The 24,455-nt window shown below is 55.1% G+C and overlaps 2 protein-coding genes across 2 annotated transcripts; both read left to right on the forward strand.

The window, feature by feature from the left end:
* The first annotated feature begins 17,008 nt into the window (after positions 1-17,008).
* Positions 17,009-18,339, forward strand: LOC142825884 (uncharacterized protein T26G10.4-like). The gene is made up of 3 exons (XM_089771472.1): positions 17,009-17,215; positions 17,317-17,930; positions 18,105-18,339. Exons 1-3 carry the CDS (start codon positions 17,009-17,011, stop codon positions 18,337-18,339), a joined length of 1,056 nt encoding a protein of 351 aa, XP_089627598.1.
* Positions 18,340-18,408: 69 nt separating this feature from the next.
* Positions 18,409-24,224, forward strand: LOC149522089 (uncharacterized). Its single transcript, XM_089770726.1, has one exon. It carries the CDS (start codon positions 19,200-19,202, stop codon positions 22,398-22,400), a length of 3,201 nt encoding a protein of 1,066 aa, XP_089626852.1. The 5' UTR covers positions 18,409-19,199; the 3' UTR covers positions 22,401-24,224.
* Positions 24,225-24,455: the final 231 nt, after the last annotated feature.

Consider the following 24,455-nt stretch of genomic DNA (forward strand, 5'->3'; position numbering starts at 1 on the left):
GCTCTGCTTTGCCCCCCCCCCTGCAGACCAGGAGGATGGGGGGGGGGCAAAGCAGAGCCAAGCCGCGGAGGACGCGGCCAGCTGACAGCTGATCGCGCGCTCCGTGGCTTGGCTCTGCTTGGCTCTGCTTTGCCCCCCCCCCCTGCAGACGCGTCTGGGCTGTCAGCTGTCTGCAGACCAGGGGGAGGGGAGGGAGGCAAGGCAGAGCCAAGCCGCGGAGCGCCCGGCCAGCTCACAGCCCAGACGCGTCCGGGCTGTCAGCTGATCGCACGCTCCGCGGCTTCGCTCTGCTTTGCCTCCCCCCCTCTCCCTGGTCTGCAGACCAGGGGGAGGGGGGGGGGCAAAGCAGAGCCAAGCCTCGGAGCGCGTGGGCAGCGGACAGCCCTGTCCGCTGCCCACGTGTTCCGCCGCTTTGCTTCCTCTCCCTGGTCTGCTGGAGACCAGGGAGAGGAACGCCCCGTTCGTAACTGCGGATCCGACATAAGTCGGATCCGCGTAACTCGGGGACTGCCTGTAATCTAAGTCCTTTTTAAGCTACATGTCCTTGTGGCTGTGTAGCACTCTATTAAATGCTGCACTTAGGGCTGTGGTGGGGAAAGATGCCTCTACCCACCGGTTTCAGTCCAGGCCCTGGCTGGGATATAGTTGGCTCTTCCATCACCCCAGCCCCAGAACTGCCATGGCAGAGAAAGGTGCCTCTCTCCCCCCACTTCACACAGCAGCACCTTAGCTGGGGAGGGGGAGAGCTGGGGGGGAGTCTGCTCTCCCTACTGTAGCCCTACGGTGGCCTGCACCCCTTATGCTTGGCTCAGAGTCCACGTTCCCAAGTGGAGCCGTCTCACCCCTGCTGTCCAACTCTGCACCAGCCCTGAGCTCCCCTCCCACAATCCACACCTACCACATAAATTTAAATCTGTGCACCAGTAGGGAAATGTCACACGTCCCCTCCATAGTGGTGCCCATAGAGAAATTCATTCCGCACATGTGTGGGAAAAATGAGATGGAATGCTGTCTATAACTGCTCTGACTGGGAGACAAGCTTCAGGGAGCGCTCACACCCAATTGCACATCCGACAGCGTACAGAACACAGAACCTATCACTGCTGACTGCAGGCAAAGGTTCAGTTGGAGCAGATACCTCAGTGAACATTACAGAACCACACAAGAGAGAAACCTGACAGATGGGTGTGAGCAGAAAAGCTTCATTCATTTCTCCCATGTTCTGTCATGTTAGAGAGGCCCCAGGCAGAGTGACCCTATGAATTGCCAAGGGCAGGAAAAGCCTTTGTTGGAGGTCAGTCCTTGTTGTTCACCAGAGAATCCACACAAGGAAGAGCCCTTTAAATTCTCTGAATTTGGGAACTGTTTGGTGAGGGCTCATCCCTTAAAAAACTGGGAAGGGTGCTATGAGTGTGGGAAAGCCTACTTTAACATGCAGCACTATTAAAGCAGGGAATGAAATGTTCTTCCGAGAACAGAGCCATGCAGAGCAAGAGGTTGAGACAGAGAAGTTTCTTCCCACATTGTGACGGGATTTGAGTATGATATGTTGGGAAATCTGAATGTTTTGTGTTCGGTCCCTTCATTTACATTTGGTGTTACGCACCTAAACCCATCGTTTTCTCTTCTGCTGTGACTTCTCATTCACCCTGATAGTGTTTTTATGACACCGAGTGTTGCAAATACCCCATTTTTTGGTTCATAGAATATCAGAAAAATAGCAGTGGGATCTGTAAAGACTGAGTTATGTGAAAAGCGCCTTATAAAATGAATGAAGAGGGACAGGTGCCTTAACATTGGATCCCCAGATCCCCGCATATTGCATGGGGAGCCATGTAAGCTAGTGAATGTAGAATGCTGAAGAGAGTGGCATGTCCTAAGCCTTGTCTCTTTTAGGGCAATAGGTGAAGATTTCTTCTTCCAGTTCATGAATCATGGAAGTGAAACAATCCTCTGACAACAGGGCTCAGTCTAGTAGATGTTTTCAGAGGCTGCCTAACTCAGCAGTGTGGGAGCTTTCTTTAGAACCCTTTGGCCAGAGGTTGGGATACTCACCCAGGATGTGCAAGACCTTTTCATGTCTGCCCTTCCTCCCCGCTTAATCAAGCTAAGGGTTTAGGACAGAGATCTGCCAACCCTCAGGAGAGTACCTGAGACATCTATTGGGTGAATCTGAAGTGGATTTCTCAATCCGGGCTAGTGAAGCAGTTCTACTGTGTATAAATCCCAAGAGTCATTAGGTGAGTACAAAGAGTGAAATACTCATCTTTCACTGGTGGTTAGTGCAGCCATGTGTGAGGTGGCTATTTCTGAATCCAGTCCCCTTCGCTCCAAAGACTCTCAAATTTCATTGAAGAAAAACCCCCAAATCCTGTCATGAAGAAGATTCCATACATTCCAGCTGCTAAAAAGTTCACAGCTTTAGGAAATCAACCATTATTGCTGAAATTCCATATAGGGAATCTCTGTGCTACAGGGAAGTTGGAATTTCAGCTGAGAGAGCATATTAAAAAAATGAACACATATGAAAAGGACAAATCACATTTCAGAACAGAAGGGGGATGCGGGGGGGGGGGTACCTTACCTCCCCCCCCCCCCGCATCCCCCTTCTGTTCTGCAATGTGATTTGTCCTTTTCATATGTGTTCATTTTTTTAAATTGTATCCTTTGGTATATATGGTTGTGACTATTTTCTTCCACTGTTTGATCTGAGGAAGTGGGTCTGGCCCACGAAAGCTCATCACCTAATAAACCATCTTGTTAGTCTTTAAAGTGCTACATAGTCCTGCATTTTGCTTCCTTCACCTCAGACTTTCACCCTCAACAGCACCAAGGCTGTGAGACCAGGGAGAGGGACTATTCTACTGTGTCCCAGAAAGTCTCACCTATGTGCCTCCCTTAGCTCCTCCAGTTCAGCCACCATGGTCTCCAAAAGCTGTACATGATTTCTGAGGGCCAGGATCTCCTTACACCAAATGCACACATGTACCACCTGTCCTTAGGGCCGGTAATCAATCACACATTAATCCTGGCGGGTGCTTGATTCCCACTCCACCTTAAGATTTTTTCCCCAGCTCCATCTGTTCCCACAAACACCACCAAGCCCTGCCTCTTCCCATCCCCATTCTTCTCTAGCACACATCCATAAGTTGGGAAACACACTGACATGTCCTGACACGTTCCAAGCCATCTCCATTGAAATACGGCATTTTGGGGTTGCAAGAAAGGCCATCCAAGCTATCACCTCCACATAAAGGGGAGGGCCTAGAAGATTTCAAGACAACTCAAGGTGATACATTTCTGTCCAGCAATGACTCACTTATCAATAGTTGGGTTATGAAATTCTACTGTATAATTAATTTTGCTGAGTAAACCAATTGAAGTGGTGGATATAATTGATTAGATAATCAGGTTACAATATATTAGGATTGGCTAGTTAAATTTCAATAGAAGGGATAGGCTAAAGTAGAGCTGAGAATAGTACCGTATGCATTGGGGTAAAAAAGAAGTGGATGGGGAAAAACAAGGGAAAAGAAATTGGATTCATGCTTGCTAGAGGCTAAACCCAATAAACATCAACTTGTTTGCATCTCTGGACTTCAGGTCTTGCTGTTCTCTGCTCACATGAGAAGATCCAGGGATGTGGGAGGATGAAGGGATAAGCCCTCTGAGGGTACGTCTACACTACAGCGCTAATTCGAACTAACTTAGTTCGAATTAGTTAATTCGAACTAAGCTAATTCAAACTAACGCATCTAGAACTAAAAACTAGTTCGAATTAGTGTTTAATTAAGTGGACCCTGAACCGGGCTTAAGGATGGCCGGAAGCAGTGCCGGCAGGGCATCAGAGGACGACTTAGAGCGTGGAGATGCTGTCTCAGGCTAGCCGAGGGCTGTGCTTAAAGGGTCCCGACCCCCATCCCGGACAGACAGTTCTCAGGGGTGCCCCGCTTGCAAAGTAGTCCTGGCTTGGATTGCCCGGACTGCCCACACTGGGCACATCACACCACTCGGCCATCAGCCCGGCTGCACTTGCCGCAGGCTGCCATCTGGGCAGAGGGGGCAATTGGGGGGCTGCAAGAGAGCTTCCACCCCCAGAAGCCCACAGAGCCAGCCCAGTCCTCCCCATCGGGGGCTCGTGCCCCATTCCTCCCTCACATCCTTCCACTTACCCTTCCCTAGCCCCTTTTCTTGATGTACAAAATAAAGGACAATTGTGTTCAAAAATGGAATCTGTCTTTATTGAACAAAACTGGGGGAGACTGGGAAAAGGAGGTGGGAGAGGGGAGGGCAACTAAAATGATCAGGGGTTAGGAACAAGTCCCATATGAAGAGAGGCTAAAGAGACTGGGACTTCTCAGCTTAGAAAAGAGGAGACGGAGGGGGGACAGGATAGAGTTCTCTAAAAGCAGGAGTGGGGTGGAGAGGGTGCATAAAGAAAAGTTCTTCATTAGTTCCCATAAAGAAGGACTAGAGGACACCAAAGGAAAGGAATGGGTAGCAGGCTTCAAACTAGTAACAGAAAGTTGTTCTTCACAAAGCAAATAGTTAACCTGTGGAACTCCTTGCTGCAGGAGGCTGTGAAGGCTAGAACTAGAACAGAGTTTAAAGGGAAGTGAGATCAGGTCATGGAGGTTGGGTCCATGGAGTGCTATTAGCCAGGGGGTAGGAGTGGTGTCCCTGCCCAAGGCTTGTGGAAGGCTGGAGAGGGATGGCACGAGACAAATGGCTTGGTCACTGTCTTCGGTCCATCCCCTCCAGGGTCCCTAGGGTTGGCCACTGTCGGCAGACAGGCTACTGGGCTAGATGGACCTTTGGTCTGACCCAGGATGGCCATTGTAAGCTCAGGGCTCAGGGTCGGGGGTCTCAGTGGACCCCCTTGATTTTCATGCTAACCTGCTCCTGGGTGGCCAGGCTGGCAGCTCTCCTGCCCTAGCCGGTCACCTTCCTGTGCCTAGTGCGGAGGTCGTGGACAAGGTCCACGATGTCAGCACTAGACCAGGCGGGTGCCCGCCTCTTGCAGTCCCAGGCAAGCTCCCGGGAGCCGCCAGCCTGGTCCCGGGAAGAGGGGGAGGACTGTCGGGATATGTAACCGGTTGGATACCCATTCCTGGAGACCAGCTGACAAAGCAATGGAATAAATTGCCTCAGGAGGTTGTGGAATCTCCATCATTGGAGATTTTAAGCGGAGATTAGATAATAGCCTCTCAGGGATGGTCTAGACGGTGCTTGCTCCTGCCGTGAGTGCAGAGGACTGGACGTGATGACCTCTCGAGATTCCTTCCAGTTCTATGATTACACAGAGTTCAAAGCAACGGCCAAGTATTAAACAGCAATAAATTTAAGATAATAAGGAAAAATGGGAAAGGTTACAAGAATAGTCTTTCTCTGTGGAATGGGAACATCACACACACCCATCTCTGAAATGTAAGGCAAGTTCACAGTCCGTTCCTCACGTGTCCCAGGCCTCTCTCTCAGTCTTTGGCTCTGCTGCAACTCAGACAATTGCTCTGGGGGAGGCCACAGGCTCTAGGTGGTAGGACTGTTCTTCCCAGTCTTAGCCTGAGCTACCCCCATGGAACTAATGATCCCCTCCAAGTGTGGCCTCCTGCATCCTGGCTACTTCGTTAGCTGGCCTGCCTTGTCCATCATGCTGATGTGCAGACCTGGCCTCTCCCCATTGGCCCTGGGGACTGTCAGTTTCAGGTAGTAGAGTGGAGCCATTTGCAAGGAGCAGATGAGTCCTGCTAGGAGAACTTTTCTGCTATGTCTAGACTGGCAAGATTTTCCGGAAATGCTTTTAACAAAAGTTTTCAGTTAAAAGCATTTTCGGAAAAGAGTGTCTAGATTGGCACGGACGCTTTTTCACAAAAGCACTTTTTGTGGAAAAGCATGCATGCCAATCTAGACGTGCTTTTCCTCAAAAAAGCCCCGATCGCCATTTTCGCGATCGGGGCTTTTTTTCGGAAGACAAATCTGAGCTGTCTACACTGGCCCGTTTGCGGAAACCTCAGTACAAACTTTTTCAAACTCGCCCTAAAAACCTTTATTCCAGCTGCTTCTCCCTCTCCCCCAGTCAGGGCTGTCTCCCCATCCTTCCTTCAGGTGCAGCCCAGGCAAAAGACCCCTACCTTCCTATTCTTTTTAAAGAATTCCCTTATTATATGGGAGTCACCTGGCCACTCCCCACCAACCACTCCTAAACCTTAAGGACAAAAGGCTATTCGCATATGATTGCCCATGCACTGAGGCCCCACTTGATGGCTTTCCATTTACACATTTAAAAACATAAAGAACTCCATATAGCTAAATTTACACACAAGAGTAAAACGTACACCAAAATCAGATAAACAGAACCATCGGATCATGACATGAAAATTGATAGGTTACATGAAATATACCTTTGAGTTTGGTATATTTATGTCCACAAGTCCATTTCATAAAGCATGGTGGGGGTCCCTCACACCTGGTGCTTGTGTTAGGGAGAAAAGAAAAGAACAGATAGAGAAAGAAGGAGGGCAGGAGGAGTTAGAGATTAGTTTCTAAACTTTAGTCCTTCAGGGCTTCTGACACCAGGATCCTGCCATCAGTCTTATTGCTAGGCACCTGGGAAGCTAAGGAGCATAAAAGCCTCCAGCTGTGTGCAGTTTCTTTTTTAGGTGTGGTAGGGATTTAAACCCCTGCTGCGGTTTTTCTTCAGGCCTGATCTACAATCAGCTGTTCAGGCCCCGCCCAGGCATGTCTTTTGAGACTGCCTATTGGCTGAGGCTCTTCTGCTGCCTTAAAGCAACAGCTGCTCACTCCTGCTCCTGCTTCCTGGGACCTGCTCTGTACCTGCTCCTGGAAGCTGCTCCTGAGACCTGCTCCTGCGTCCTGGGATCTGACCTGCCCCCGCCCCCGCCCCCTGGGACCCGCCCCGGACCCACTCCTACCTCCTGGGACCTGCTCCTGCCTCTGGAATTGCACCGGCTCCTGGACCAAACCCCCCCTGGTAAGTAAGTGGCTTCTCTTTCTTTTCTTTTTTTCCTACCTTATCTCCCCTGGAGGTTTTTTTTTTTTTTTTTCCCTCTCTCTCCCCCCCCCCCCCCACCTTTCCTTCCCTCTTTCACTCTACAACTTCTGCCTCCATTTCTTCCCCTTGCCCCCTCACAGGCTTCCTTATTTCTCCTCCATTTTCTATTTGCTTCACTCTCTTTTCTCCGCTGGACCCCTTCCTGGCCTCCCCCTTCCCTTTCTCCTCTCCACTCTGCCCCTGATCTTTATCCCCCTTCTGCCTCCATTTTCTCCCTCAACCCCCCCTCGGGCTTCCCTCTTCTCCCACATCTCTCTCCCTTCACGCCCCTTGCTCCTGGTCCTTCCTCTGGCAGGGCTGTGGCTCCCTATTTATTACTATTTTTTTTCTCTTTATTTTATTTTTTTCTCTTCTTCTTTTTCTTTCTCTGTCTTTATATTCCTTTTCCTTCCTCTCTCCCCCCCTCCCCAGCTCTGATTTCTCCTGTTCTTCTGACCTTACCTTCTCCCTCTGACTAGTCCCCCTACCTCCGTTCCCTCCCCTGACCTCCTACCTGGCTCTCCACTTTCTCTTCATCTCCCCCTCCCCCCCCCCCCCCCCCTGCTGACCGAACCAGCTTCCACCTCCCTCTGGGCTATGGGACCCCGTTCCCCTGGCCGAGTATAATCCCGCTTGTACTCCTGGTCCCAGTACTACATCCCCGCTCGGGTCCCCCCCTCCGATCCCCTCTCCCACTGCCCCCCTGACCATCCCACCTGCTCCCCCTCCCCCTGGCTGTGGGTCCTTCACCCCCAGGTGGCTAATTAAGCCCCTGCTCCGTTCCTCCCGCGGGCGGCTTTTTCTTTCCCCCGGCGGCCATTACCACGTGACCAGACTCCTGCTCTCCCCTGCCTCTCCTGCTAGGCAACCCCCCTGCCCGGTGCAGCGGCTCCTTTTCCTGCGGTTTCCCCCTTGGCTTTCTATTTATTCTTCTATTTACTTTTTAATTTTATTTCCCCCCGTCTTTTTTTTTTATTTTTTTATTATTATCCTTATTTTTTATTTATTTACTTATTCATTTATTTCTATTTCTCTTCCTGTCTCTCTTTCGTCTACTCCACACACACACACACACACACACACACACACCCCTCTGGTTCTGATTTTCTTTCATTTTCCTCTGACTTTGCACCCTATCTCTGATTAATCCCCCTGCCTCCATTCCCTCCCCCGACCCTTTATCTAACTCCCCACTCTTTATTGATCCCCTCCCTCCCTCCCTGTTGACCGGACCAGCTCCCACTTTCCTCTGGGCTGCAGGGCTCCGCTCCCCTGGCCGATTGTGGTTCCACTCCCACCCCTAGTCCCTGTATTGCATCCCCCCTGGGGTCCTCCCTCTGATCCCCCTCCCGGACTTTCCCCCAACTGTCTCGCCTGCCCTCCCCTCCTCCTGGCTGTGGGTCCTTCACACCCAGGTGGCTGATTAAGCCCCTGCTCCGTTCCTCCCCTGGGGGCTTTGTTCTTTCCTCCATTACCACGTGACTAGCCGCCCGCCCTCCCCTGCCTCAGTTGCCAGGCAACCCCCCTGCCCGGTTGTGACGGACCAGGCTGTGTCTGGGCACAGCTGAGGGCATCCGCTCAGGGCGAATTGCTCAACCTCGGGGCTACTTACCTCCTTCCTGGCCTCTTCTTGTATGCAGCCAGTCATCTGGCCTTCAACCTCTCTCTGCTGGCAGCTCTTAGGTCTCCGCCCTCATGCTTTAGGTGTGTCCTTGGCCCATGGAATGCCATTGTCCCACAGAGCCTCGCTAATCGGCCTGTCCATAGCACTGCTCAACCATATTCAGAGAAATATTCAGTTTTCACACGACAGATTCCTACCTATATATACAGACATTATACACTCAGAAATAGCGTACACAGGATCAGCAAACAATAAGCTCCCATTCAATACCCCACAGGGCCCCCTTTTATGCCATTGTTGGGGCCAGCACCCCCACCTATGGGTACAGCCATGATCTGGCTGCTTCCCTCAAATTCTAGTAACGTGACACCCCCAACGCTAAATTGATGCAGGAAGTGATGCCAGTAACATCACTGAGGGCATCACAGGCCTCCCCATGCTTTGGCTCTGTGTCATCACATGTTCTAATCCAATGTTAGAAACAACAATACAGAGCTGGATCAGTGTATGAGAACCCAGTTCGCCAAAAATAGGCTTAATTACAGGCAGTCCCCAGGTTACGTACAAGATAGGGACTGTAGGTTTGTTCTTAAGTTGAATTTGTATGTAAGTCGGAACTGGTACATATTGTAGGGGAAACTCTAGCTAAACATTTCTCCAGAGCTCAGTTTTATTCTCCCACACCTCACTTCCCTCAGTCCTTTATTCTCAAGCTGAGGTGTCTGCTGAGAAAAGCCGCTCCGTGTCTCCCTGGTCTGCTGGGGGGGCGCTAGCTTCACGTCTCCCTGGTCTGCTGGGGGGAAGCAGCTAGTGCGGGGTTGCCTCATCCCATTTGTAAGTAGGGATCTGATGTAAGTCGGATCCATGTAACCTGGGGACTGCCTGTACTGCAAGGTTTGTCATAGCGACAACCACATCCTTGAATTGTCTTAGAATGCCAAGGTAAAACTTGGTAAGACCCAGAACTAATTGGATCTGCCTTTGTAGCATGATCCTCATGTATGTCAGGTGATTTTGCCCCAAGCTGAAGAAAATAGCGAATTTATCCTGGCCAGCTCTGGCAACTCTCTGAACCACAATTAACACTGTGTGAATGCAGGTATTCTCACCCCAAATCGTGTAGGTATTTTTGCACTTAGCCACAAACACAAAAGGGTGGCATGCCTCAGTTTCCCTTTTCACACAGGACCTTCTGGCTGGAACCCTTTTTGTCCTGTAAAATGTTCCAAGACTAGTTACAAGCATTAACCATGCATTAGCAACATCACAATGTCCCCTTATACACCCTCTGTCATTTGGTACATCTCTGGACAGCTTACATGGTGTTTCCATAAGATCATGCCCATTGTATACCTTTACATTTCTCTGCAACAATACTACATTGGTTACAAGAATTAACATCAGTAACAAAAACAATCCCATACCAGGTGTATATTGACATTCGTCATCAGGCCCCTTCTCTGGCCCCACACCATTGCAGTTTTGGCCCTTCAGGTTCAAACTGCAAATCTCCTTGGCCAAAGCAAGTCCTGCCCCTCCCCCTTGTCCTCTGGGCTCCAGGCCTGAAACCTCTGGCCAGACCAAGACAAAGGGCTGGCTGGGCGTGACTCCCTGGCTCACAATGGCCCTGGAATTCTCCCCCTTCCCCCACTCAGTGGGGTAACAGCAGTAAGCTGTAGACTCCCAAGTCTCTCCTCTGTCCACCTCCAACCTCTGTTTCCACATGGAACCAGATATCAACTTCCCTGATTGATTAGGGGTGTCCACCATGTCCAGAGATGGGAGCTTATCCGCCATCTCCTGCATCCTAGAGAGAGTAACCACACAGCTCTTCTGCTCTGCATACTTAGCTCCACAGTCCTTCTCCTGAACCTGAGACACTAACTTCCCACTCTCCTCATTCACCTGGGAACAATCCTGTCCCAAAGACACTGGCTTCCCAGCAAGCTGGTCACACACAGGCACTGGGTTAGCAGCCTGCTCCAGTTCTCTGGATGTTCCTGCCTCATCTGGAACAGCCCTCAGTCCCTCTGAGACCTCTCCAACACCGGGATCCACACTGGGCTTCTCTGAACCCAAGTCAGTGGAGTCACTGTTAACAGACACATTCTGTCCAGCAGGCACCGAAACAAGTGCCTCACACAACAAGCCACTGCCCTTTACAGGCAGAGCCTTCCCTTGAATGCCTTTTCCAAGCAAGTCCCTGTCATCTCCCTCAGTCACTACAAACTGCTTGCCACAGTTCACCCTTCCCTGGCTCTGCAGCAGCCTTGCCCTGCTGAGCCACAACCAACTCCTCCTGCAATTTCCTAACTCCCTGAGTTCCCTCTGGCCCCTCAGGCGGATTCACAGACAATCCCCTCTCATGCACACAGACAAACTCACAAGATACTGGGTCAGAGGCACCTTCTCCCCCTTTGCAGCTCTCTAGATGGCTGTAAACGTCCACACCATCATTAGGCTCCAGAGTTAACATGCCCTCATTCTCTCCTTGTGCCTGGGCTAAGGGGTCACCCTGGTCCCACAGAGTCACTCCTCCCTCTTTCAGCAACACAGCAGCATCAGGCACAACATTAGTGTCACCACTGTCTGGTCTCTGGGGTTCTGGCAAGACACTGCCTGGATCTACCCAAGTCACAGCATCTTCCTCCCCAGCAGACACAAGCTTAGCCACCTGCTTTCTGGGCCTTAGCCATCTCCAGACCCATCTCCAGGACATTAGCACTGCTCTCAGCCATCACAGGCTGTGGGGCACCTTCCTCAGACACAGGAAGAAACTCCTCCCCACACTCAGACAACCAGAGACAGTTTCTCCCTTGTCCCCACACCCGTGGCTAATTTCAGGCATACATCTAAACATTGAGACAGCTTCCTCTACTGACCCACTGCTATTTCCACCAACCAAATTGCCAGCTTGCACACACTGTGCTTCACACCACTCACTTTCAGCTCGTGCGGCGGGTTCAATTCCACAAACCTCACCAGCCACCAACTCCTCAACTAAAACTCTGTTCTGGCCAGCCACTCCAGACTGCCCCAGAGAAACATTTCCCTGATTTCTGGGCTCTTTCTGCCCTAGTTTTGATTCCAGCCTCACCTCTGAGGCATCAGACGGGCTCTTGGGTCCCTCACTCACAGGCTCACTGTCCCCCTGCATAGACACACAGCTATCTGCCATAGGCACCCATGTATAAACACGTTCCCTTTGGTTACAGAAAGCCTGACCAGCTCCAGGAAACTTTCCATAGCCACATGCACCCCCTTCCCAAACCTCCCTGTTAGCTACAGGTCACACATAAGGTTTGCATTCATACCCAACCCCAAAGCATGTCATCACATCAGCTGGGCAAAACACGTCTGCCATATCATAAGCATACCACATACCCACAGAGTTATACATTGAACCTTCAGGAGAATACAGTCTCTCTTGTTCTTTTAGTCTCTTAAGCTGGAGGTCAAGTCTAGCATTTTCCTCCTTGGCTAGGGTCATTTTCTTTGCATGCTCTGCCATTCTCTCTGCATGTTCTGCTTTTCTCTTCTCAAGTTCCCGATCCATCTCCTGCTTTCTCTTAGCAATTTCTTCATCTGCCTTCTTTCAGCAGCTTCCTTGGCTCGCTTCTGCTCCCTTTCATCCACATCTCTGGCTAGTAACAACACTACCAGATCTAGTTTAGAGGCCCTCTTCCTAAAGGCAATGCCTCTCCCCAAGCACAAATCCTTCAGAGCCTCTCTACTTAGGCTCTCATACTGGTGCTGACTCATTTCAGCTGCCCTTTAACCAACTGCACTCTCAATACCACAAATCAAATTTAGACAGCGTGGGGTCCTGATCCCAAAGCTCAATTGACCAAGATCTGTGGATCCTGCTGACTACGCCACTGTGACGAACCGGGCCGTGTCTGGGCACAGCTGAGGGCGTCCGCTCAGGGCGAATTGCTCAAATCCGGGGCTCCTTACAGCCCCCAGACTGGTGACCTCTCCAAACAGGCCACAAACCAGTCCCACAGAGCGCTTCAGCAGCCTGTCTGAAGCCTCATGAGCAAAACCTCTCCGACACCCCTGCGATATCTGTGCCCCAGATGGCCCCGGGGCCTATACACAGGTGTGTGTGGGGGGGGGGGGGGGGTCCTAGCACCCAATCCCACCTACCCCGAACAAGTTCTGTCCGGTTCCAAGAAACCAGCCACAGATCCCTGGTCAATTTACCCTCTGGATCTTACCCACAAATCACGCTGGGCCAATCCTTTAGAATCTATATCTAAAGGTTTATTATCACAAGAAAGAAAAGCATGAGAGTAAGGTTGTTAAAGAATAGTACGTTACATGCACCGACTCGCCCAGTCCTCGATGCAGGCTCTAGCAGAGATGTTACAGCTACTGGTTTAAAAGTTCTTGTTGCACATCGTAGCATCAGGATGGGTTCCCAGGTCTTCCGGGCTCTTCGATCCCTGCAGTGCTGCCTCTGGGATGAAGTGCTGAGCTGAGAACAAAATGGCATCGACCACATGGCCTCTTTATACCTCCTTCCTGGCCTTTTCTTGTATGCAGCCAGTCACCTGGCCCTCAACCTCTCTCTGCTGGCAGCTCTTAGGTCTCCGCCCTCATGCTTTAGGTGTGTCCTTGGCCCATAGAGTTCCATTGTCCCACAGGGCCTCGCTAATGTGGGGAAAAATCAAATAACTCCAATTGTGTCTAAAGGGGGGGACAGTGCAGGAAATCAAAACTCTCTAAAAGAAAACTGCTGTAAGGGTTAAAAGTTTTCCAGACCTCTCTCCCTGTATCTGAGTGAAATCAAATTAACTCTAATCAAGACCCTTACAATGCCTATCTCAAGTTCATGGATACTCCTAGTCTGTCACAATTTGTCATGTAAACCTTTATCTTTGTCACAGTTTGCCTTGTAGACTTCTCCACGCAAGTTCTCATGTGGCTTTGTGTACTGTAAAAACTTACTTCTAGCACTCCTGGTGTGACCAGAAACATCTCCGAGTACTTCTGCTGAGACTTTGATATGTTAAACAAAAACAATCAACAATTACTGTCTGAACATACTGTATAAAGAATCCCTGAAACTGTCTCTCAGGGCTGACTGCTATTGCTCTGCTGTCAGCCTGCATGAATGCATAATAAAGTTTTTCCTTCTAGGTTTCTCTCCTGCCTCACTGATTTGATTTGACTTCCGGCCTCGAACCCTTCTGGGGGCTCTGTACCCCAGGGGAGCGAGATTCCCCCTCACTAATCAGCCTGTCCATAGCACTGCTCAACCATATTCAGAGAAATATTCAGCTTTCACACAGATTAGATTCCTACCTATACACACAGACATTATACACTCACATAAATAGCGTACACAGGATCAGCAAACAATAAGCTTCCATTCAATACCCCACATGGCCCCCTTTTATACCATTGTTGGGGCCAGCACCCCCACCTATGGGTGCAGCCATCATCTGGCTGCTTCCCTCAACTTCCAGTAACGTGACACCGGTACAGCGGCTCCCCTCCCTGCGGTCTCCCTCTGTAAAACCAGCCCTCTGCACAGCTGGTCCCCCCTCGGAATTAACTATTGTTGGTTCTGATTCAGTTGTGGTTTGTGCTGCTATTTATCACCGGTGTTGTTTACCATAATTGCCATCTGCTGTTGTTACCATGGTTCTTTAAGCTGACTACTGGGGTTGTTCTCTGTATCGTTTACTGTTGTTGATGATGATGCTATAGTCCCTATCAAGTCTTCCTTCACAAATTCCCCCAGCTTACTGAGACTTTTTCCTTGAAGGTCTACCCTAGCCTCTGTCTCTGCCCCCCTCTTACTAATTTCTTCTCCTCTCCGTCCCTTTTCTCTCCCTCCCTCTCGCTTCTCGCTGGGAAAAGGGAACCTTCTGGTGACACATCCCCCCCCCCCCCCCATACCTGCCTCTGTAGCTCCTTTCCTCGGTCTGTCAGCCGCCCCACAGCTGCTCCCTATTCCGCCCACTCCCCTTTCTCACTAACTCACCTCACCACCTACTCCCCAGCTGATTGACACCCCCCCCCCCAGCCAGTCCCCCTTCTATCTGGCCATTAGCACGTGGCTAAAGCTCTCTCCTTCCCCAACCTTACTAATAAGCAACTTCCCCCCCCCCCCCTACAACTGCTCTTCCCCCTGTTGTTCCCTCTCTTAAATCCAAAGCTGTCACACAGCTGCTTCCTCTTCCACTTTCCCTCTACCTGCACCTTCGCTTTCACTTTTGAGCTGCTTTCACTTTTGAGTGCAGTCCCTGTCTCTAGATAGGCAGCTCTTTCTGTTTCAGTTTGGGCCTGCCTTCCTGTGTGGCTTGGCCATCGTGCGGCTCTGCCCCCCGGCCCTTTAGTCCAAGAAGGCTCCCCCCCTCTCTGGGACCTGTCTCTACTCTCCTCCCCACCTTAAGTAACTACCACTGCCCCCCCTGGTTTTTTTCTGTTGTTTCTGTTGCTGTTATATTGTGCGTGTGTTGCAGTTGTCTCTCCACCAGACATCACTCCCCACCTACCCTCCATACTAATATACTATAATAAACTACTATTGCTGCTGCTCCTCCTATCACCTTACCACTATCTCAAATCATTCCCGCCCCCCCCATCACTATCACTTTCCTTTACTCTAGCTGTTGCTGCTGCTGTCCTAGGCTGTAGCCTCTAACAAGTCCCCCCTCTCCAGAGCTCCCAGGCTTACTTTGGTTGCTACTTAACAATCCCTCCCCCCCATTCCGTTTGTGTGTACGTTGCCATTGTTCCTTCATCAACATTACTTCCTGCCTAATCCCAACCTAATACAATATAATTTAACTACTATTATTACTATTGCTATTGCTGCTTTTCTCTCTTGTCTCCTAAATCATTTCTCTTCCCTCTATCTCCTGCCATTACCGCTCTGTTCTCGCTCTGGTCAGTGGTGTTGTTGGTTTACCCTCTGGGTCGGCTGCGCTCCTACTGGGATCTAGCTACTGTTGTTCCTGCTACTGCAAATACTAACCCCTAACCAGCCCCCTTTCCCACATTCCTCAGGCTTCCTGTGGCTTCCACTTCTTTAAACTATACACACCTATTTACGTACCTAGTAATTTCTCTCCCTTCTGCTTTGCTTTTGCGTGGGTTGCTGTTGTCCCCTTGTTAGCTATTGCCTGCCTAACTACCTACCTATCTACCCCACACCCAAATAGGTTGTATTCTATCCCACTTTCTAAACCTCTTCTCCTCTCCTTTTCTTCCCCCCTCACTATCATCCCCCAGAATGCCGCCTCAGGCTCCTCCAGGGACTCCAGCTCCTCCGATTGTATCCTGTGGAGGACTCTCCGGATGGGAACCAGATGGCACCCGCCAGGCCTGATGCCCAGAGACCCACCTGGAGCCCGGATGCCAGAGGGCCTCCCCCCCCCCCCCCCCGAGAGCCGACTGATGCTGGAGACTCGCTGACGTTGTTCCAGCCCCCGCCAGTTCCAGATGCCGACCTACATCCCGTAGCCAGCTATGGCCTCAGCCCGACCCAGTGTGACTCTGCAGCCATGCCTCCCATGGACTTCTCCTCCCACCCATCCTCCGTTTTCCACTGGGCGCTACCCTTAGATATGGACAGCGACTCTGCCCCCTGCTTCGCCGGGTCCAGGGTGACCCCTATTGGAGGGGACACCACACGACTGAACCCCGCACCAGGTTTGGAGATCGCCCTGCTGAGCCCCCCCGAACACTGCTACCCGAGGTACCATCGCCTCCTTTGACTTGGGACTCAGTTTGCTGGCCCAACACCGCCAGCACTGCGTATGGGTAAGCGGGTACCTCGGTCGGGGGCCGACGCAAGCCATCGCTTCTCGGCCTTTTGGCTAAGATCAAGTGTTACATCCCCCACCAACGCCTTCGGTTCCGTCCCCCACCAACACATCGCAGACACCCTGACGGACTTTGGGGCCCCGGACGCCTTCCTCCACGTCCTCCAGGATCTATACGCAGACTGCACCACCACAATCCGTGCCACCACCGGAGAAACCGCACCCGTCAACATCCACCGTAGCGTGAAACAGGGCTGCCCCCTCAGCCCCATCATTTTTAATCTGGCCATGGAACCCATCCTGCGTGCCATCTCCCGGGGCCCGGACGGTCTGGACCTGCACGGCATGAGGGTCGACGTCCTGGCGTACGCCGACGACCTGGTCCTGATCGCCGACAGCGCGGAGGGGTTGCAGCGGATGCTCCAAGTCGCCGGCCGGGCCGCCGACTGGATAGGCCTTCGCTTTAATTCCCGGTAATGCGCCTCCCTCCACATCGACGGCAGTTTAAGAACCCTCACAAGGCCAACCACCTTCTCCATTCAAGGACAGCCCATGGCCTGCCTCCAAGAGGGCCAACACCTGGGCACCCCGACGGGAATACGGGTCGAGACCACTCCGACGGAAACCCTCCACAAAATCCTGAGGGATGCAGAGCTGCTCGACCAATCTCTGCTCGCGCCATGGCAGAAAATAGACGCGGTTAACACCTTCCTGATCCCCCGCATCTCCTTCACCCTGAGAGGCTCCGCCGTCGCCAAGGTCCCCCTGAACAAAGCTGACAGCGCAATTAGAGCCCTTGTCCGGAAGTGGCTCTACCTGCCTCAGAGGGCCTGCACGGACATTGTCTACATCCCCCACAGACAGGGAGGCACCAACGTTCCGCGCTTGGGGACCTCTGCGACGTGGCCTCCATTACCCACGCCTTCCGCCTCCTGACCTGCCCGGACGTGAGAGTGCGCACCATCGCAGAAAACGCCCTGCGCGGTGTAGTGAGGAGGAGGATTGCCAGGGACCCCACCACTGCAGATATCGCCACCTACCTCAGCGGTTCCCTCGAGGGGGACTTCAGGAGGGACGGCGGTGACCTCTCCTCCCTATGGTCCCGGGCCCACAACGCCACCCGCCGTCTGGGAAAACGAATTGGCTGCCGCTGGGTCTGGAGCGAGGCCCATACGGAGCTTAGCGTCGTGCTCCCCCGCATCACCGCACAAGGCCACACCACCGTCACCCCCGCGGCCAGGGCTCTGCTGGAGAGGCTCCTGAAAGGGACCATCCGCCGCCACTATACAGATGCCCTGGCTAAAAGACCGGACCAGGGTAAGGTGTTCGAAGTGACCAGCAAGCAAGAAGCCAGCAACAACTTCCTCCGGGCTGGCAACTTCACCCGCTTTGCTGACTGGCGCTTCATTCATCAAGCCCGCCTCAACTGCGTCCCCCTGAACGGCGCCATCCGCCACGGCACCAAGGACACGAGGTGCAGACGGTGCGGATACCCCCTGGAAACACTACCCCACGTGCTTTGCGGCTGCATGACACATTCAGAGGCCTGGGGGCGGCGTCACAACACCGTTCAGGACCGCCTCGTGAAGGCTCTCCCGCCAGCCCTCTGAGCCGTAACTGTGGACTCCCCTATCCCGGGAACCAATAGCCGCCTGCGACCAGACATCGTGGTCACGGATGAACAGTCCAAGAAAATCCTCCTGATCGATGTGACGGTGCCTTTCGAAAACCGCATGGCCGCCTTCCATGTCGCCCGGGAAAAGAAACTCCACAAATACGCACAGTTGGCCGACAACCTGCAGTCCGGAGGCTACTCGGTGGCGGTCCATGCCCTGCTGGTGAGAGCTCTGGGCGTGTCCCCTATTGGAGGGGACACCGAATGACTTAACCGTGTCTGGACCCCGCACCAGGAGGAGATCGCCCTGCTGAGCCCCCCCCCCCCCCCCCCCAAACGCTGCTACCTGGAATTCCTTCCCCACCCCTGACTTGGGACTTAGTCTGCTGGCCCAACACTGCCAGCCCCATCCTGCCTGAGGCCCTGGAGGTGTGGTCATCCTTGTGGGCCCCCTCCGTCTCCAGTCTCTACCTCTGCCTTCTTAGGACTACAGCCCCAGTCTCCCTTGAGCACCAATACCTCCCCCCTACTCTCTGACCCAGGCACCGCCAGCCCGGAACAATCTCCCCGGGTGGCCCAGAGCGCCCAGCCATCCCCAACCCACGCTCCCGCTCCTGCCTGCATGGCTACCACTCCGAGCATGGCTGCCACCGCTGTCGCCTCGTACGCCGATGCCGTTAGGGCCAATCTCTCTGGGAGTACCTCCAGCCCAGAGAGCGCTACCGACCCCAGAGAACCCCGCAGACATAGCACGGGGACCCCACCGCCCCACGCCCCGACACCAATCACAAGGGCTGCCGGATTTAGGCCGATTAGAACTTGCCGGCAGCAAGCAATTCCCGTCTCCCTGCTCTCGGACCACTGCTCCAGTGACTCCGCCTCCCCCATGTGGACCGCTAGTGACGACTCGGCATCCTCCCACTCATATGTTCCTGAACCCCTGCCTCCCCGTACCCGCCCGAGGCGGGCACCCCTATCCCCCCACCCAGCGACGAGTTCCAGGGGCTCACGCTCATCGAGTTCCCGATCCCTAATAATCGCCCCGCCTGCCCGTGCTGCTCCACCTACAAAGGGCTCACGACCACCACCTCTCTGGGCCAGCACATCAGGCAAGTGCACAAAAAGAAGATGGGCTTTCACTGTGCCCACTGTACCAAGCCCTTCCTAGTCTTAGCAGGGTGTAAGGTCCACCAGACACGGTGCCCCGCCCTCCCTAGGGGAACACCTGCCTGCTCACCTCTAGACCAAGAACCCTCCCCGGACGGCTTAGCCGTGACCTCACCTCCACCAACCACGCATGTCACCCCAAGCCAGGAGCCCGTTATCCCCCAAGTTCCAAACAGCCACGGGTCCTCCCCTAGCCGCAGTACCGCCGTTAGCGGCAGGCCTCCCAGGCCCTCAAGAATTCCCACCTTCCTCCAGCCCCACCAGCGAACTGCAGCCTCAGTCAGCCTCGCCAACCTGTCCCAGACGGTCTGGGAATACATCCGAGGCGTAAGACTCAACGTGGCGGAGAGACGAACCAGCGCCCCTCCGCGGCTCCAGCCCTACTGCCCTTCCTCACGAGACAACAACACCAGGCACCGACCCGGACAGAGGGAAATACCCAGCCCGGCTCGTGGGAGAGACGTCACCAGCAGTCGCCCTCCTGCCGCCCCAAGTAGTCTCCACGGCGCACCCAGATCCAGTACAGGACCTGCCGCCGACACCGCTTGCCCGCCTCCTGCTCCAGACCGCAGACCCGTCGCACTCCACGACGACCCGCGCTCTGCTCTGGACGCTCCAGAGCAGCGCCGCACCACCGTACACACCTCTCCGACTCCCGACCCAGGGGAACACCGGGCCCCCGCCACCTCACCCGCCGTACCCGAGACTGCACAACCAGACAGCCAGCGGGTGAGGGGCAACCGAGAACGCACAGCCACCGCCTGGCAGCTCCTCTGGATAGAGGAATTAACGGACACAAACTCCTTTCACGACCTAGAAGATGTGGTCAAAAGATTTACGGAGGAGCTAGCAGAGGGACTCGTGCCCAACGAACGAGCCCTGACCCGTACGCAGCATCCCCGACGCAGACCCCAAGCACCGAGACCTGACGCCAACCGCGCCATAGACAACAGAAGAGACGATCGCCAGACTGACATGGTAGCCGCCACCCGCCTCCAGCGCCTGTACCGATCCAACCGTCCCAAGGCGATAAGGGAGATCCTCAAGGAACCCTGGCCGTTCTGCGACGTTCCTGCAGACCGCCTGCACGCCTATTTCGCCGACGTCTTCGACCGCGCGGCATGCCCCGAGACCCACCGCCCAGACTGCTTGCCCCGGCTGCCTCGTATCGACTCCGCAGACGACCTGGAGCGGGACTTTACCCCTAAAGAGGTGTTTGCCAGGCTCGCCAGGACCTCCAACACGGCACCGGGGAAGGACGGCATCAGGTACCAGGTGTTCAAGAAGCGTGACCCTGGTTGCCTCGTACTCGCCACCATCTTCAACCTGTGCAAGCGGTTCCGGCGTATCCCCAGCACCTGGAAGTCGTCCATGACGGTCCTGCTTTACAAGAAGGGCGACAGACAAGACCCCGGGAACTGGAGACCCATCTCCCTCTCCAGCACCATCTATAAACTATACACCAGCTGCCTCGCCGCGAGACTTACGGACTGGGCGGTAAGCGGAGGTGCCATCAGCGCCGCCCAGAAGGGCTTCATGTCCTGCGAGGGGTGCTACGAGCACAACTACGTGCTACAGGCGGCCATCCAGTCAGCCAGACGGCGGCAAAAGCAGTGCGCTATGGCTTGGCTGGACCTCTCCAACGCCTTCGGGTCCATCCCCCACCACCTCATCTTCGACACCCTGCGGGAATTCGGCCTTCCGGACTTTTTCCTCCACCTACTTCGAGATTTATACAGTGACTGCACTACCACCATACGTGCCGAAGAAGGCGAGACCGCCCCCATCCTCCTCAGGCGCAGGGTCAAACAGGGCTGCCCCCTCAGCCCCATCGTATTCAACCTGGCCATGGAACTGCTCCTGCGCGCCATGGCGAATAGCCCCGCCGGCTTCAATTTATACGGTGAAAAGATCAGCGCCCTGGCCTACGCCGACGACCTCGTTCTCCTGGCCGACAACCCAGAGGGCCTCCGCGTACTCCTGGAGGTCGTTAGCCGCGCGGCCGAATGGATGGGCCTGCGCTTCAACGCCAGGAAGTGCGCCTCTCTGCACATCTCCGGCGACGCCGGCGCCCTGGTACACCCGACGCAGTTCCAGATCCAGGGGGAGCCCATGACCGCCCTGGCCGACGGCGAATCCTACCTGCACCTCGGCACGCCGACCGGCATCCGCGTCCAACAGACCCCGACGGCAACCATCGACGGGATTCTCGAGGACGCCAAAAAGATCGACGGCTTCCTGCTCGCCCCTTGGCAAAAGATCAACGCCTTGAACACCTTCCTCATCCCCCGCATCCCCTTTGCTCTCAGGGGCTCTGCTGTCGCCAAGGGGCCACTGAACAAGGCAGACCGCGCCATCCGGCAGCTGGTCCGGAAATGGCTCTACCTCCCCCAAAGGGCCAGCTCCGACATCATGTACATCTCGCACAGGCAAGGGGGTGCCAACGTCCCGCGCATGGGAGACCTGTGCGACATCACCATCATGACACACGCCTTCCGCCTCCTGACCTGCCCAGACCGTAGAGTGCGCACCATCGCAAGTGCCGCCCTGCAAGAGACCATCGGCAAGCGCGCCGCCAGGGCCCCCGCTCCGCAAGACATCGTCGCCTTCCTCAACGGTTCTCTCGAACAACCTGGGACGGCAAGGGGGAGAATTGTCCTCCCTCTGGTCCCGCGCCCGCACCGCCACCTGCCGCCTGGGGAAGAGAATCGGTTGCCGCTGGACCTGGGCGGAGGAACGAGGCGAGATGGGCATCCTGATCCCACGCGGAAACTCCGACCAGAACACCGTCGTCACGCCGCCCGCCCGAAAGCTGTTGGAGAGAGTCCTAAAATCCACCCTCCGCTGCCTCTACGCCGAAAATTAAAAAAAAACAGACCAGGGCAAGGTGTTCGAGGCATCCAGCAAGTGGACCTCCAGCAACCACTTCCTTTCTGGGGGGAAGGTTCACCCGCTTCGCCGACTGGCGCTTCATCCACAGGTCCCGGGCCTCTGACCAATCACCACGCGGTCTCCCCTTCCCCCTGCCACGTGCACTGGCAGCTGGCCCCCTCTCCCCCCACGTGGCCAGCTCCCCCCCCTCCGCCTAGCCCGGCGGTTCACCTTCCGACCGCCACTTGCCCCACTCGACCGGCGCTTCGGCTGTTGCACCGGGGGGTCTAAACTCCCTGAGACCTGGCGCGGCCCGCGGACCGTGCCATCCAGTCCCGGGCCTTTGTTTGGCCACCCCGGGGTCTCTCCTTCCCCCTCCCGTGCACAGGCGATTGGTCCCCTCTCCCCCCGCGTGGCCAGCCCCCCCCCCCCCGCCTAGTTTGGCGGCATATCTTCCTGCCGCTGCTTGCCCCACTCCTTCAGAGTTTCAGCTGTTGCGCCGGGGTGTTTAAACACCCCGAGACCCGGCGCGGCCCGCAGACCGTGCCCTCTGTTCTTATCAGTCGCTCCCACCGGCTCGGCGTCAGGGTTGCCGTGACAACACTCATCTGAACAGAAGATCCACTTCGGTTCACGCGTGTTGGGCCCCCCCCCCCCGGTAAGTGGCTCACTCAGGTCCTCTCTCCGGAGCTTCTCCGCTCACTCTATCCTGACTCTTCCGTTCACCAACTATTTCCTTGCCTCCATTTTTCCTCCTGTCTTCCCCACCATGTTGCCTTCTCCCTAGCCAAAAACCCTCCTTCTGCCCTTCCCGCCCCCATTTTGAATCCCTTCTTCCCCACCATTTTACTTACCTCCTAGTCCCCAGTCCCTCTCCCCTCCTCTCGCCCCCATCTTGATTCCTGTTTCCCCTGCTTTCCCGTTCCCTGGTTAATTTCAGTCCTTACTTCTACCCACAGTCTTTGCTCTCTCCTTTCTCGCCCCACAGACTTTCTAAAACCCCTCTAGACCAAGTGCGACCCGGGGACCATATTCTTCGGTCCCGGGCACCTGATCGGTCACCCCGCGGTCTCCCCCTCCTCCTCCCGTGCGCCGGCGGCGGGCCCCCTCTCCCCCCACGTGGCCAGCCCCTCCCCCTGCCACCTGGCCCGGTGATTTAGCTTTCTGCCGCCGCTTGCCCAATGCGAGCGGCGGTTCGGCTGTGGCGCCGGAACACCCCGAGACCCGGCGCGGCCCACGGACCGGCCCCCCCCCCGGTCCCGGGACCCGGGTAGGTCACCCCGCGGTCTCCCCTTCCCCCTCGCGGGCACCGGCGGCTGGCCCCCTCTCCCCCCGCGTGGCCAGCCCCCCACCCTTCCGTCTAAACTGACGGCACATCATATCTTCCTGCCGCTTCTGGCCCCGCTCGTTCGGAGTTTCAGCTGTTGCGCCAAGGGGCTTAAACACCCCGAGAGCCGGCGCGGCCCGCGGACCGTGCCCTCTGGTCCCGGGCCTTTGATCGGTCACCCCGTGGCCTCCCCCGCCGCCTCCCGCGCGCCGCCGTCTGGCCCCCTCTCCCCCCACGTGACCAGCCCCCCCCCCCTCCGCCCGGCCCGGCGTTTGTCCTACTGCCGCCACCCGCACCACTCAAATGGTGTCTCGGCAGCCGTGCCGGGGTGCCTAACACTCCGAGACCCGTCGCGGCCCGCGGACCGTGCTCTCCGGTCGCGGGCCGTTGATTGACCGCGCTGTAGTCCCTTCCTCCTCCCCCCCCGCCATTCGGCTCACCTGATCGCCGCGGTTTTGCCCCGCCCGCCCCCGCCACTGGGGTAGTGCAAGTGCGCCTCAGCTATCACTCGGCCCCCCCTTTCTCCCCATACGCTTACAGCTGGCCCCCCTTCCCCACGCGGCCAACCCCCACACCGTGTCCGGAGGCTTATTTTATCTGCCGCCTTTCTTTTTTTTGTCAACGCCACAGCTGTGGCGAAGACTAATTAACCCGGTTTCAGTTTCCTTTTCCTCTGCTCTGCCTAACCACTGCTGAAACCACAACATCAGCACGACTGAGGGACTGGGGACTCAGCCCGATCCCCGGGCTGTGCCCTCTACCTAAGTCCCGGGCAGGTCCCCCGCGCTCCCCCCCCCCCATCTCCATTACCACAGGAAGTGACCGCTTCCCCCAGCGGCCATCTTCCTTCGCCCCCCCCCCATACGGTTTAAATTACTCACGACCAATAACCACTGACACCACCCACCTGCAAGGGCTACAGGTGATTCAGCTAGCTCTTCCCTGTCCAGCCCGTCCCGGCTTAACCCTCCTAAAAACTTAAATCCCCCGTCCCTCTCCCCCAACTGCCCCCCCATTGC

The sequence above is a fragment of the Pelodiscus sinensis genome, chromosome 19, assembly GCF_052426305.1.
Source record: "Pelodiscus sinensis isolate ZL-2025 chromosome 19, ASM5242630v1, whole genome shotgun sequence".
In the NCBI taxonomy this organism is placed as follows: domain Eukaryota; kingdom Metazoa; phylum Chordata; order Testudines; family Trionychidae; genus Pelodiscus; species Pelodiscus sinensis.

Coding starts and splice junctions, on each gene's coding strand:
- LOC142825884 (XM_089771472.1), top strand. CDS start 17,009: ATGGCCTGCCTCCAAGAGGGCCAACACCTGGGCACCCCGACGGGAATA. Junction 17,216..17,316: donor GAGGCTCCGCCGTCGCCAAG/GTCCCCCTGAAC, acceptor CATCCCCCACAG/ACAGGGAGGCACCAACGTTC. Junction 17,931..18,104: donor CACGGCACCAAGGACACGAG/GTGCAGACGGTG, acceptor GGGAACCAATAG/CCGCCTGCGACCAGACATCG.
- LOC149522089 (XM_089770726.1), top strand. CDS start 19,200: ATGGGCTTTCACTGTGCCCACTGTACCAAGCCCTTCCTAGTCTTAGCA.